This window comes from Taurulus bubalis, assembly GCF_910589615.1.
Source record: "Taurulus bubalis genome assembly, chromosome: 6".
Classification (NCBI taxonomy): Eukaryota; Metazoa; Chordata; class Actinopteri; order Perciformes; family Cottidae; genus Taurulus; species Taurulus bubalis.
In genome coordinates, this window is record NC_136594.1 from 11,421,731 (window position 1) to 11,437,362 (window position 15,632).

The window sequence follows — 15,632 nt, forward strand, 5'->3', positions numbered from 1 at the left end:
TTTATGCCATAGGCTATTCATAACATCAATTATTTTTTACATATGTGAGTCACACATCAGTGATCAGCATGATGACAATGTGCATTAATAACCTTTCATCAACAATGTCACATGTTTGGTGTTCATGCCCAGTTGTATCCACTAGAAAACCAAGGAACCTAGTGCATTTTTTATGAGCAACTGGGCCTTTAAAGGGACATTAAGGACACCGCTCATTTTAGATGTCAAAGTCAGTTTACCTGTCTTGGTTAGTTCTTCACTGCCTGTACAAAAAAAACAGTTCTGCAATTAATTCTGTGGTTCTTGAGGAGCTTTGTCAAGGCTGAGACAAATGTTGTATTCATGATATTGGACTTTATAAATATAATATAATTGACTGTAATGTAAATCTAAAAATCAATGTGATAAAACTATGCTGTGGCTGAATTCTCTCGTATTACTTGAGTGTGCCATGGTTTTTATGCATGCAGTTCATGTTTATTAAACTGACTAATGTCTGTGCCGGATAGCGCAATGGGCCAGCGGAGAGCAGTGGACTTTTGCAGGTCTCTTGCATGTCTCCATTCGTCATTTTTTGTCATTCAGGGACTATATTTGTATGGGTTCAGTGACAAACTTAAAGCAAGGAATATATGTTTAGTGATGATTTGACATAGTCAAAAATAACATTTTGGATACCATGGCTCCGATTTCTAAAGTTTCAGTATCTTTAACCATGGGACCATGCTGCATGGTGATTCTGTACATTAAATAAAAATCGATTGATTGATTTATATGAGAAAACATGTCTAATATCCAGATTATAAACTCTTCATGTGGTCAATACAACTCCGGTAAAGTAGGGGGCCACACACACCCTTCACGCTGGTGTGTTGCCCGCTTATTGACCAAGAGAAGAAAGGTAAGCGGTCCGACGCGTCTCTGGTCCGGAGAGTCTGATCCACCGCCGCTCACTCACTCAGCCTGTTGGTTCTGTCACATGGAGGATAATGAATGTGACCGGCTAACGTTGTAAGCTGTGAAGAAAAGGCACAGCAACCAGACCTTCCGCAGACGTTTAGCAGCCTGATATTTCATTGGCGGTAACGTCAGGTGAGATTTCTCTTGTTTCTTCAGGACCGGTTAAAACTCCAGTGACTCTCGGTTAGTTAGCTAGATACCACAGCTAAACTTAATTAACCTTGGTGGAGCTGTTGTTGTGGTAAACCAGCTGTCAAATTATCCACGCAGTCACGATTGAACTGTACAATACCCAAATAATAATATGCCCACTGTCGCAGTACAGTCGTTTAAGAGGCTAGGTCACTGCTAGCTGTCCAGGGAGCTAACCTAGTGCGTCACAGTCTATGGGACCAACGTGTTGTTAGCAGGAGCATTAGCCATGGAGCGAAGAACAAGTCATTACCTACGATGTAAAGCCATAAGTCAAGGTGACACGTGGACAGATTGCATAAGTGACAGTGACTTTACTCAGACACTGTTTCAGTGTATTGTTAGCTGTTGGAATACGTGAGACTTTGATATTACGATGTGTTGTGAAGAATAACAAACACATGGAACCAAGGACGTGTTATGGTATGCCGTAGAATGGCAAAAAAAGGATTGTTTGTCTCAAACATAAAATGAGATTCTCCTTCCAGTTAATTAGGAAGACTAACATGGTACTTAAGAAGCAATGACATTCTGCAGTTAAAATATAAAAGACACATAATCTAGTTATTATGGAGGACAAGTAGGTATGGAAGTGGAAGTATATAAAACAGTATACAGGCCAGGGTTGTGGTATGGTTGGTACTGTATACAGTTATTGCAAGATGTTATGGTTGTTAGATGAACGTTTGAATAATTATTACATTGCTATTGAAATAAGTTAATTTATATAGAGAGGTTGTTTTTGACATCTAATGAAGGATATTATTTTATAATATGATATTGATAGATGTGTTGAGAAAGAAACATTTCTAGAATATATCTAATTTGAGGAGTAAGCCAGAAATGTATACATAACATTTAAATGTACATAATCGCATTGAAGCAAAAGTCATATTAAAAAGAATACAAATACTGCCTTAAAGCAGTTCTGGTTATAGACATGTAACTTTGACTACAGTGGCCTGATATACTCAGAAATGCTGATAAGATAGCTACCACGGTACAACTGTATGTTGGAATCTCTGAAGCTTGACTGTTTTGTTATTGTCATTAAAACAATATCCCTTTTACTGTCAAGTACATTTGTAGGACAACAAAAGGGATAGTATGTACATGTTATGTGAAAATGTAGCCGGATTCATAATTTGTAAGTACATAATATGTAAGTACCTTTTTTATTTTACGGCTCACTGATGGTTGATAGATTTGGTAACACTCTTTCTCTTCTCCTTCACAGGACTGTGCCAGATTTTGGATGGAGTCAGCACCCACGTTTTCATTTCCTTGTGTAGTTGCAGCCAGGGCACTCGAGCCTCGAGATTCAAGCCATTCTGTACATCAGCGTGTGAAGAATGGTCAAGTATTTCAGTAATAACATAGACATTACGAGTACTTGGGACCACGTTGTCTCTGCTTTTTGGCAGAGGTATCCAAACCCATTCAGGTAATAATTTAATTGTCAGTATTTTATCAGAGAGGCCCATTGTTAAGAATGTGGCGAGTAACACAAATCACAGCCCTTTAGAGATTGCATTTTGTTTTAACATTTTTAATTCAAATTAGTGACCAGAAAATCAGGCAAAACAAGACTGTGTTTTTAACCTTTATTTGTTATGAGTAACTGCTTTTCATGTAATATTTAACGAGCTACAGAAATGTGCAACCAACATTATTTTAAATATGATGGGAAGTGTTTACATTCTCAGATCAATATTGATGGTTTGGAAATACAATTTTCAATTTGTGATTCTGATAATAAATTGCATCAATATCATTTAACTGTTAACATTTAATACTTAACTCAGTGGAGGACCTTTTAAAATGGCGTGAAGAGGGTTGTTGTGCAGGAATATTCTTGTAATTTTGAGTTATTAGGACGAAATAGAGTGTATTGCTGAACCCTACTATATAAATCCTTATGTTCGCTTTGCATTTAAGAACCTATAACTAAAAAGAGCCCACAGTCATGATACAAATAGAGAACAACATCTTAAGATATATTTTCTCTGTTGTATCTCACAGACATCAGTGACCTTTTGTGCATTTAAAAGTCGCTCTGGGACAAAGAAAACAAACGTACACATTCTCTTTTAATTGAGTGTTTGAAAGTGTACCGCTTGTTTTAAGAGAACTGAAATTATAACCTGAAAGGATAGGTTCCCTTTTTTTTTTTTCTATTGGCCTTAAACCAGCACACACTAAACCATATTATATTGACACAGTTGACACTTGTTGTAATCATTGCTAATATTCATACTGAGATTAAGAGATCCCTTTCTAACATGCTTCGAGTGGAAAATCCATAGAAAGAATTTATTCCAAACTTGAACTGTGGGTGAGTCAAATCAATTGAGTGTATTTCATCATTTACTCTGTTTTTATATCAATCAGCACCCATGTTCTCACAGAGGATGTTGTGTACCGGGAGGTGACCGTGGACCACCGGCTTCTCTCCAGGCGCCTCTTGATGAAGACCAATCGGCTGCCGCGCTGGGCGGAGTATCTCTTCCCCGGCGGCATGTCTCGCTCTGTGTACATCATCGAGGACTCCATTGTGGACCCTGTCAACAGGAGTCTGACTACTTACACCTGGAACCTCAACCATACAACTCTCATGGTGAGTTGTCTGTTTATCTGTGGTTTGTTGCTTTTGGTGTAAAATTTCCCTTTCTTGGTTTCTGAACCTTTTTTGCAGCGACTAGACAGACTAAACTAAAAGAGAGGGAAAGCTGCTCAGAAACATAGTAACACATATAGTGTGTTATAGATAAGCAATTTGTTTGCTCCCAACTGCCCCCAAGTGGACAAAAGAAATGGCTTCGCCGATCTCCAGTGGTTAAAGTTATCACGTTGCTTCAGTGATATAGGAAAGTACTGACATTGCTATTAGACATCATTACAGATGCAGTATTGCATACCTCTTACCACACTCACACAACATATATGCAGTGTGTTCAATTATGATTTGTACCAGAATCAAGATTACCGTAGTATTTTCTTCCATTTAAAAATATTTTATGATGTTCTGTTTCTCCTCGCGTGACACTATTATATATGTTGGCAAGTAGAAAAGACTGAACTCTGTGCCGTGAACAGTGCAGTCAGGTGTTGCTGCTTTCCCCAGACATGAGGCGGTAATATTAATTCAACCAGCCTGATCTTCAAAGGGGGCAAGCGTTTGAACGCTGTTCAGATGTATTAATCTCCCAGGGAAGAAGGACCTTGACATGACTTGTACATTATGCAGCTTTACGATGTGCTATTTTCACACTCTCACCGCTGTGCACTACACACTAATGCAGGATGGCGTTAAGCTTCTCTTGTTTTTAATCTACCACAACATGACGTTAAGCTAAATAACTAGTCGTAATCAAAGCAATTGACGGATCAAAGCATCCAGATCAAATGGCAAAATTCCTCAATTATTCCTACCTATATGTTGTTGTTGTCGTATGTTTGATATATTGTGAATTTAAATGTACTCATTAAACCCAACAAAGAAGCTTGCAGCTTGTGTTGTCCACACAATATAAAGTGGTGAAGATCATGCAGGAAAAGTGGATTCATCTGTGGATTCAGCATGTGTTTTTATTATAAAGTTATTCAGTATGTCAAAACTCTGCATGAAAAACAACATTTATTCAGCTCTTCTACTTCTGTTCCTGACAGCGTTTGTCCCTTACCTCATTTGCTGTCACTTTTCTCTTCCCCGATGTCAGTCAGTTGAAGAGCGTTGTATTTTCCGAGACTCAGCGGAGCAGCCAGCCACCACCCAGCTGAAACGGGAGGCGTGGATATCCTCAAATGTTTATGGCTTCTCTAGACCTATTCAGGTACTTTTACCCTCTGTGTGCAGCTTCTAATTACCCATGCTTAAATGAACAGTTAAACTGTGTAATGTTCATGCTCATCATATTCTTATTTTTCTTTTCTTTTAAAAAAAACACTGAATTCATCAGCCTAGAGAGTTTAATAGTAGCAAGATAGACATTTTGACTTATTGACAATCAACTACTTCTATCCACCCGATAGTGTAGAAATATATATTTAAGCTTCAGTTTGAGTAAATACATTTATCCTAGAGGCTAACGTACAGAATCTAATTTTCAAAACCGTTGTTTAATTTGTAGGCATCAGAGGCGTGGGATCCTATGTCCAAATGCCAAAATAAAGAAGAGGGAGATTGGAGGAGAGAAGTGAAAACTGTGCCAAAAATATGTCAACTAATAATTGTTATTGTTAGATGTGGAAGATGCCAGACTGTGATACCCCCAGAGAAAAGGAGAGGGAGGACTGTTGGCTAAGTGTTGTTTTTTTCACATGTCTCCCTGATTTAAAGTAATTTCCTGTTCTGTCTTTTCCCAGGAGTTCGGATTGGCCCGATTCAAGAGCAATCAGGTGAAGTCCATGAAAGGGCTGGAATACGCGCTGTCCAACTTACAGGGTACGTACGCTTCTCCAGCAGAAACGGGAGAAAAGTGCAAGGGAAAGAGAAGAGGGAAACAAAACAGGTTATTTTTAACTGTTGCTATTTCTGGAGAGGAGAAGCTTTTTTGAGAAGTAGGGCTTTCTTTCCTCAAAACGTGAGACTGCCACACTTTTTATGCAATTCTTTTGACTTATTTATGGTTTAATTTATACTTTTTTCTCTGTTTTCATGGTGAAAGTAAAAACTGAAGTGGCAGTCAAATGTTACCATTTACCCTGACCTAAGTTTGAAGCAGTAACTACTCTGGCATTGGAAAGTTATCAGCATTGCCTTGAAATGTACTCCTACATGTAGAAACAGGTTAATTTAAGCAGCCGAAAGGTCCCTGTTTTTGCTTAGAAATACCATGTGACTGCAGAGGGATGTGAAACCATGGTAACCACAGTGACAAACAGCTTGGACCTCTGAATTTAGACTCAGGCTGGAACAATTTAAGCAGTGTTACCTAAACAAAATACTGTGGACTAGGTCACATGAGAGGCACATAAATAAGCCTGTAGGGGAAAAACATTAATAACCTGATAACATAAACATGAAAAAACCTAAAGGTGCAGTCTGTAAAATATGGGTCTTCAGAAGCAAATAGTGGCAGACGACAGTACCTACAAAGTCTGTGTCCTTCATTACTACTACAGCTGAAATGAATGATTCTTCTCATTATTGATTCACCTGTTGATGAAAATCTTTAGAGACAGTGTTTGGCTGACTTGACTTGTAGAGACTTTATTAAGAAGGCAAATGCAATACAAAACATTTAAGTTCGAACTCCATTTGAACCATGAGAGAGGTGAACTAGATGAGGCGATTGGATGAGAACGTTGTGCCTTGTTTGGCTACAATATCTGTGTTGTGCTGATCCAGCGTGCTGTTGTCTGAAAGGACATTCTCCCATTGTTGTGATTCTGTCCCACTGCCCCTTTGTTGATGGCACTGCAGGGATTGGGATCAGGCTGAGCGTTGTGGTAAGTATGGTAGCAGTGCCTGGGTTGGCAGATGGATGCCATCCATCTGCCAACCCAGGCCATGTCCAGAGTTGTCACATGGTGCTCTATGAGCCTCACACAGTAGACTTGTGTAGCTGAGGTAGTGAGCGGCTCCCCTCGTGTGTCGTGTATGTAGATAGTGTTTAGTTTAGTTTTAGCTAATGTCATAAACTGACGTTTACGATCATCTATTTTGTGATTGTGATTTAAAACAATGTTAAACAACAAATATCACAATGTATTTGTTGTTTAACATTGTTTTAAATCACAATCCCTCCCCTTTTTTTGTGTTTGTTGATCAAAATGTTAATTTCGATTTATTTTCATGCAGGTACCAGTATGAAACATAAAGTTGTGCATTCGTCCTTGTGTTTTGCATAATTACATTTATTATCCAATAGAGGCAAACCTTTGTGACTTTGAAAGTAGTGTCAATTACTGCATTTAGCCATTGTATGGCAGTATAGTCAATAATATGCGCTGTAGAACAGAGAGGACCTCCAGTGTTGTTGCTTAAAAAACCCAAAGGCTTTATTTATTTGGTTTCATAGAGTTTATTTGGAACCATCCAATTTAAAACAATCCTTTCTGATTGTGTGTCTCTTCTGTCATCTAAACTGGATGTTGAACAAAATTTGTGCTTTTTTTGGTCTGACTTTATGGATGAAATTGCATGTCGGATGGATAATGCTCATCTTTTAAGTCAAGTATTTTTCACATTTAGCAACGCAGCCTTCTCCTGATCTCTTGCTGTGAATACATTTCGTTAATTCAGTTAATTGGCATGGCTGCTCTCATCAACTGCTATTAAGCCCTCGAGAAAGAGCTGATGCAAAACTATGAAATATGTTCACTCGGAGAAACTGGTGCTCATTATTCAAACTCACAATAAAAAACCAACTCATGTTTTTTTGGTGTGCATTTTAGAAATACAAAAACAAAGAATGATGAATCTTAATATGGGAATATTGTTTTAATAAGACTATTTTGAGACAATAATTGATTATATGGAACTATTACCCCAATCCTTAAATAGAATTACAAGCTGCCTTTGTAGTTGTTATTCCGTGTGTTGGTACTTCTACGTCGCTGGCTGACTTCCTCTCTGATCACAGACTCGGCTTCTCCAGTTCATGTCATAGTTAAATGTCAGCAGCTCCCAGCTCGTTAGTCGCTTCTTCCTCATAATCAACACTTGATGTTATCAGGAAGTTAACATGGGCGAGAAGAGAAGAGGGCAGTGAGGGATGAAAACTGCAAGTTAAGAGTAGGGTTGGGTACCGAGAACCGGTGCCAATATGGCACTCTGTTGTCCACCTGCATGCAGAGCGGGGCTCGAGGGGGCGGGGCTTCCAGCGCTCACACGACACTCACAGCGCGCGCACACAGAGATCGCTGCAGACACAAGCACGAGCTTTTGAACGTCCGTCCTCGGCTTGCTGGAACAAATCTCTCCCAGTTGATATTAATGATGACGTGTAGTCCAGTAAAGCAGCAGTTTGTAGAATCCAACAGTGTCTGAGTTCTGTTGCACACGGTCCCATTCAGGCCATGATGCTTGTGTCTGTTTTTAAAAAAAAAAAATATTGTTTATAGTTTGAAGTTAAAAGGTTTGACGCTGTAGTTTGAAGACAAGTGTGTTGAACAAATGTCAGTTCACACATTTTCTTAAATTTAAATGTATGCGTTCCTGACGACACCCTATATAGCTCCCTTTATTCCTATTAACTGTTATAATGAGCTACAGAGATCAATCCAAAGCAATCCTGCTATTCCTACTTCACAAAGCTGCAAAAGAAACTAGTATCACCAACTAAACATTTCTATAGCCGCATTTACTTCACCAATCAGTGTACTTTAAAATCCCAGTAACCACTTTATATACTTTTGATAGACCTACTTCTAGCACCAGGTAAAATACATTGTATTTGTTTATGCTGAGATTTTTCAGATATTGTGAAAGATCCCGTGGGCCGATTTTAACTTTTTAAAAGTGCTTTCATTCAAGCGGTGAATTCAGTTGTCTTTTCCTTTCAGCAGAGTTAGTGGGGCTTCTGCACCAGACTGTGACACAGTGCGTGAATCAAATCATATACAAGAAATCAACTCAACTTTAGTGAGGAAAAGGGAACATGTTGAAACCAGTTTGACGATCTCAAGTGAAATCTGCTGCTAGTACGTCCCCTCTCAGACAATTCAATGAATAGTTTGAGATCGGCTCACTCTCTGAAGATCATTTTCTGTTCGCAGTGTGCCCGCAACAAAAGAGGTTAGGCTCTATAAAACAGTAATAATCTGACCAGCTTTCTCCATTTTTACATTTTCAACTTTCCTTCATACCAATGAATATCCAGCAGAAAACAAAAACAAGTTGCAGCGTGTTTGTGTGCTAGACACTATGAAATAGGCAGAGTTAAGTGTATTTTGCCTTCAATGACCAAATATATACAAATCGAGAAAGAGCTTTCAATCCTTTCCGTGTCCGGCTGGGTGAGGTTTCCCGTGTTGAGTCAAATTAAGCCGCAGGCTCCACTCCTGGTGGTGCCCTTCCTTCAATTCCTTTGAGAAATCCTCATCATTATACTTTAAAACTGTTCTCTAGCGGTAGTGTGTTTTGTTCTTGTGCACCAAAACTCTGCCACAGGGCCCTTTTTCTGCAAATGTCATGTCTGAACAAAGCCGTGGGGAACTTTTATTTCTGAACAACAAGAAGACGTCCCTTTAACAGCTCGATGAAGCCAGAGCAATGTTGCATATACCATGTCTTAAAAGGGCTACAGAAAACATACTGTCCTCATTCTGTCTTGTGCGTCCCCGCTCTCACAGGAGAGACGCCCCAGCGGCTGCTCAGGGACTCGGTGAAGGGCGCATCGGAGAAGGCCAAGGAGACGGCGAAGAGCCTGGCTTCAGCTGCTGCCGTCCCACAGAAGCCCTCGCAGTACGTCTGACGGGACAGTGCGTGGAGCGCTGTACAGGTGACATGAACTCAACACAATGCCTTTTGATCACCGCGATGACTGGACGGAAGTTTTCTGGGATCCAGCTGATCGCTGTTCGTTCGCCGTGTTTTTTCTTTCGTATGAAGCAGCCTCTCCTCTCTACGGTTGGACTGTCTTCCCCCCCCCTCTGTTCTCATCTCTGTCCTCGTTGAATCTCAGGTGCTGAGCTTTTGTCTAAAACATGTTGCCTTTGTGATAAAGTTCAGATTGTGACCAGCAGCACCTTTTTAATGCTGTAACTACGTTGGATATAAATGCACATTTTCATATTTTGCCAAATATGTTATTTATTTAGCATGCTTATATATCTATCTAAGCATATTTTCATGCAACATGACAAAGCTCTTGAACAGTGATTTTATTATTATTATTATTATTATTATTATTATTATTATTATTATTATCATGGGTCCTGCCTAAATTCCTCATTTGACCAAATCATAATACTGTGAAGTTTTAATTAATCTTGAAGAAGGAAGAACAAGGATTATGAATTGAGGGTTGCACGCAGGGGATATATAAACGGTATAATTGTACTGCTCGATATCCTCATGATTTCTTCCTTGTTTGACATTTTTCCGACTTTCAAACGCATCATCATAAAGTGTGTGGTACTCTGGATCGGCACTCAATGCATTCTGTAATATTGCGCACATTATGAAATACACTTTTGTAAGAAATGCTACTGGTTTGTCATCGCCAGAACGGCCTGCACTGAAGCTTTGATAATCAAATGACTTCTGGGAAAAAAAGTCAGATTGAGCAAAGTTTTCACATCTCTGTGCTCAGATTTACTCTGAAACTGTGTGACTGAGGTGCGTTTGTGGAAATATTTATTAACGATAGATTTTATTTAAAATAGATTATTTCAGCCTGCCTGTTGATTTAAAGTTTAAGTAGCGATAAAGATGCTATATTATTGTAAAGATTTCCGTGATGGCATTCCTTTTTAGATGGAATTGTCTGGATTTATCTACTTCAAGAAGACTATAGTTTGAATATTGACAGAATTATTGAATTATTATCCCAAAAACGGTGATATTTAAACCCATTAAACATTTGTGATATGTTTTATGTACATAGACATATTTTTACCAGGTAATAATATACGTAAGAACAGGATACATTGGACTTTGGAATGTTATTTTTTGTTCAAAATCATTTTCAACCAATCCATTAAAGTTAAAGTCCAATGTTTGTTGTTTTGTGTTTGCGCATTGTCAAACTAAGCTTTAATAAAATGTCATAAGTTATTGAGTTGATTTGTTGATTTCTCCAGTTAACCTTTTTTTCTGCTATAATATGAACTAGTTTTTAAAGGTCAGTTCTACAAGTGAACTCTGACCTTTTAAAAACTAGTTAATATTCTGTTCCACAGACCAGTTTCACAGCACAAACCAAACAGTCTATTAACATCTGTATCTGCATATTCCTGCTGCTCTTTTTCAGTTGAAGTTTCCCACCCACAATAAGTGTCATATATATATATATATATATATATATATATAGTAGTACCATATAGTGTATTAAAAATAATTTACCAGGCAATGATGAGGCTGCAGCCACTTTATGTATAAAACATTTTAATTATATTACAATGAGAGTACAATACACAATACCTTCAAGTGTTTGCTAAAATGTAGCCAGCACCAGGTAGTCATGTACATACACTCGCACACACAAAACAAAAAAAAAGAACTTATATAACATCTTTTGAATGCATATTACACATCCGCTAAAAAGGAACATATTCACAGGTCTCTGGCACAGAACTCTCCCTACTCTGCACAGTATATCAGCCCAAACAAGCTCCCCACCATCCTCCTCTCGACTATACAACCCAGCCAGCTCGGCCTCCTCTACAGCTTGAGGCTCCTGTGGGAATAAAATATGAACCACAATGTTGGTGTGACACCCATTTGACTCTGGAGCGTCACCCTGCACATAGAGATGCAAAATGAGGAGAAAAAATATAAAGCCTGGGGGTCCGGAAAGCGGGATTCTGACCTAAAGCGTAAATGTAGTTAAAGCTACTTGTCTGGAATCACATGTCATTCAGCATTGAAGGTTTAAAAGTGACTTATTTGGCAGGAATGACATTTCATGGAAGTCATTGTGTTGGTTTTACATAAGCACCGTTATTCAGCAGGCTTAGGATGGCGTCTTCTGTGCTTCTGATTTCATCTGAGTGTGCAGACTTCTTTGCTTTGACCCTGCTCTCTGTGCAGGCTGTCCTTGGTCTGTGCTTCAGCCTGATTTCAGACTTTTTCTTTTTCTCCCTCTGTCTGCTGAACTCCCCAAAATATCACACTGTGCTTTTGTGCTCTTAGAAAACCCAACACACCAAATTAAATCTCTGCGCAACAGAAACATCAAAGCAAACCACACATCTTGTCTGTGCTTGCTCTGATGATCTCTTAAATTACACTTTAATCTCAATAGGACTTCAATGAAGAGCTTAACATGAATGTTTACCTTTTTGCAATGATGAAGAAGGCTGTAACATATTCTCTCTCCTCTCCTAGGGCTTAAACACTTGAGCAACTATGACTGATTTAACAGTCTTCATTAATTTCTACAATCTCTGCTTTTTTTTGTTGAGAAGATAACGTTTTCCAAGGCACATCATGAAAAGGTATTCCATAAACACTATCCATCCAGCATTCAAACAAAATGTTACCGCATCCAGTCAGCTGCTCAAAGCCAATATAAGTTTGTGCTATGTACATTTTTCAATGACGCCACTGAATAATTGTAATCTCATATCTGGTCCTGATTCCATTCCTTCTGTCACTTTTCTGCTGGGAGGTTCTGTGCAAGAGAATAACTTTATGCCATTAATATGGTTTGCCAGGCTGTTCATTTGACCAACAAACTGAAAAAGGACATTTCTGATACAGTCATGTACAAATCCTCTGACATTAATGTAAACTCTTGATGAAAAATAGAAAACAGCTTTTCCAAAAAAAGTTAGTTTCTTTTTTGTCCTCCTGCAGTGTATGGAGAGAGTGCAGTTAGGAGGTCACCAAAAAAATGCACCACAAAGTAAAAAACAAAACCACCTGTTTGTCTTTAAAACCCTGCCCGCCCACCCTCCCTCCGAAAGCACAAGATGGTAATATTGCTGTGTCTCAAGAGGTCCTCTGGTCAATGGGTAACACTATTTTTGGGACGGACCACTGGGAACGCGGAGGATTACACCTATAAGCTGCCATTGATTGTATTATTCTTTTATCGCTCTTATCCCAGTGACTCCATTGAACAAACACATAGTCAACATACAATAATAGTAAAATGACAAACAAACAAAAAAATAAAAGATCAACACGCTTCAAGCCCAGAAGTTTTGAACCCCATTGGTGACCATTCGGGGCGACTGGAAGCTGCCATGGGAGTTTACCAGTGTGTGGTTTCTTTTACTTTTCTGTGACAGAGGCGACACTGGCAGACGATCGGGCGTCAAGAGGGTGGGGAGTGCCTGGACAGGGTGCACAACAACAACAACAACAACAACAGCGGCTGCTCAGTAGAGACCAAAGGGTTTTTTTTTTTTTTAAACAATGTATTTTCTAGTGAGATCTTCTCTTCAAGTGCCCCTTGCTCGTGGAAGTGTTTTGGCATGGTAAAGGGTTGAAATCAAAGCTTTCAGCCCGCCAGAGACGAAGAGGAAGAGGGAGGATGCGATCAAGAGGAGAGGAGGGGAGTGTGACCTGAGTAGGGAGCGAGGGCGAGGAGGTGGGAGGAAGAGAAGGAGGGAGGTCGTAGGCTCACAAAGGCACAGAATGACAGCAGGAGTCACCCAAGGGAGAGGGGCCAGTGTATCAGCTCCCCTGCCCCCCCACTCTCCCTTCAACAAGCCTGACCTCATGTCTGTCTCTCATATATTTATATTTATATATTGATAGATATACTCGCTTTTTTTGTCTTTTTGTTACAAGAGAACATTTAGGAAAATATAATACAAAATGTAATACAAGAAATATAGACTGCACTGGCTAATATCACTTTTAGTGACGAGTAGCTTCTTTTGTATGCAAGTTTTTTGTGTTCATGAGTCTTTTTGTAGTTTATAATTTTTTTGGTCAGACCTGCCATGGTGGACTGGCCCTATTTCATTTTTTTTTTAAGTGTCGGGACACCAAGCTCTAAAGACCGCCAGAGACTGAGGCCTACTGATTATTAAATAGTCAGAGAGCGACAGAAGCGACTCCTCCGTCGATAGTAACTATTGCGCATAAATTGAAGACAAGTTAGAGAAGACGTGTCATCTACATTTGTCTTCTGCAGTGCTCAGAAGCTCCAGAAATAAGTAGCAGATAGCAGAAAATATGATTATTAGTCCTGTTATAGAAATTAAAAGTTTAACTGAATGTGATTAGTTTGCAAAGTTAGCTAAAATGAAGGCCTCTAAAGAGTACAAATCATTAGAGTGGGCCCTTTTTTTTCTTCTTTTTTTAACATATTTTCTTCACATTTACAACTTTGACTTGCTAATCAGAACAAACAAAACAAAAATCCAGACACACACGAACACTGCTTGAAAAAGTAACAAAGCCGTAGAGAAATGCTAATTCTGGTTGAATAGCCTGGTGAGCAAAGAGAAGGATCCATTAGTGAAAAAGAAAAAGGAGAACTGCCCCTTTTTCTGAAGGTCCGCCCTCCGAAAGCACCCACTGGCCATTTACAGGGTAAAAGGTAAAGGAAAAAGTCTCCATCCAAACCTCATGGTCCACCAGAATCATTTCAACACTCAGAGGAAGCACCCGCCTCTCGTATTTTTTTGCTACATCAATTCGCTACTGAGAAAGAATCACAAGATATGAATCAATCTTTAAGGAATAGAGTTTTTAGTTATGAGGCAACTCCTTTTTTATTTTTTTTATTGACATAGTAGTCCATCCACACCATAGGGTGGTATAGTGTAGTGGTCAGTAGTGTGGAGTAGTGGTTAGGCAACCCAACCAGAGGGAGACGTGAGGGTTTGGACAGTAACTGTACATCTATATACATTCTTTCTTCTCTGCTACTGCTCTGCAACTTTTTCAGTTTGTCATTTGGTCATAAAGATGGGACTTTGTGTACAGAAGTCCTGTTTTAGGTCAACGCAGCTGTAGAAGCACTTCCTAAAAAGTGGAAACATTTTGGAAATTGGTTTAACGTTTTGAGATAAAAAGCTTATTTGCTTCTTTGCGATGAGTTAGATGAGAAGACCGATATCACGCCCCGGCTGTTGAACTGCTAAATGTGAAGCTACAGCCTGGTCGGTTAGAACATCACGGCTGGAAACAGCTCGGCACGAAAAGCAAATAAATAGATTTCCTCAAATATCAAAAATATTTCTTAAATCGTCATCGTTTTTCAGCAGTCAAATGTTCCAAGCAAAGTGCAGGACTTCTGCAATAGCTAATCCTGTAAATCTTATTGTGTAAAGGGAAGATACTGTGATGTAAATAACTTTCAATGTTGCAAATATTGCAGAACCAACAGAAGTGCTTTACCTTTTACTTCGCAAACTTGGTGCAAAGCCTCGTCCGCGTATTATTGTCTCATAGAGAAGACATGAAGCTTTTGTTTTTGACCTCTCTTAAACTCCCTCGCTTGTTCTTTCTCTCTTTCAAACACACACACACACACACACACACACACACACACACACACACACACACACACACACACACACACACACACACAAACATGAATGCACACATCCTGATTACCAAGTCAAAGCTGTCCACCACACTACAGAAATTCCCCATTAAAACTACAAACTCTGCTCTGCTCTATGAGCCTGCGGCAACACTAAGTAGGGGGTTGTGAGGGCAGTGGGAAGGCGGGGCGCGTCTGGAGGGGCAGGTTCAGGCAGGATACAGTAGGGTGAGGTAGGGTCAGTGGTCAGGAGGGGGTCAGGAAGGCTCGAGTGGCATTTCAGCCCCATGTACTTCCTGGAGAGCCGGGGCCGGGAAAGGAGGAACATGTTCAGGGTGTACCACCGTCGTGGACCGGTCGGAT

The 15,632-nt window shown here is 39.5% G+C and overlaps 1 protein-coding gene across 1 annotated transcript; it reads left to right on the forward strand.

Moving 5' to 3' along the window:
• Positions 1-2,504: 2,504 nt before the first annotated feature.
• On the forward strand, positions 2,505-10,867 carry prelid1b (PRELI domain containing 1b; the record flags this gene model as incomplete). Its single annotated transcript, XM_079219324.1, is given in 7 exon segments — positions 2,505-2,596; positions 3,544-3,769; positions 4,872-4,985; positions 5,518-5,596; positions 6,540-6,589; positions 6,591-6,603; positions 9,451-10,867. Coding segments are annotated over 7 exon segments (696 nt in total). The 3' UTR covers positions 9,573-10,867.
• Between the last annotated feature and the right edge of the window lie 4,765 nt (positions 10,868-15,632).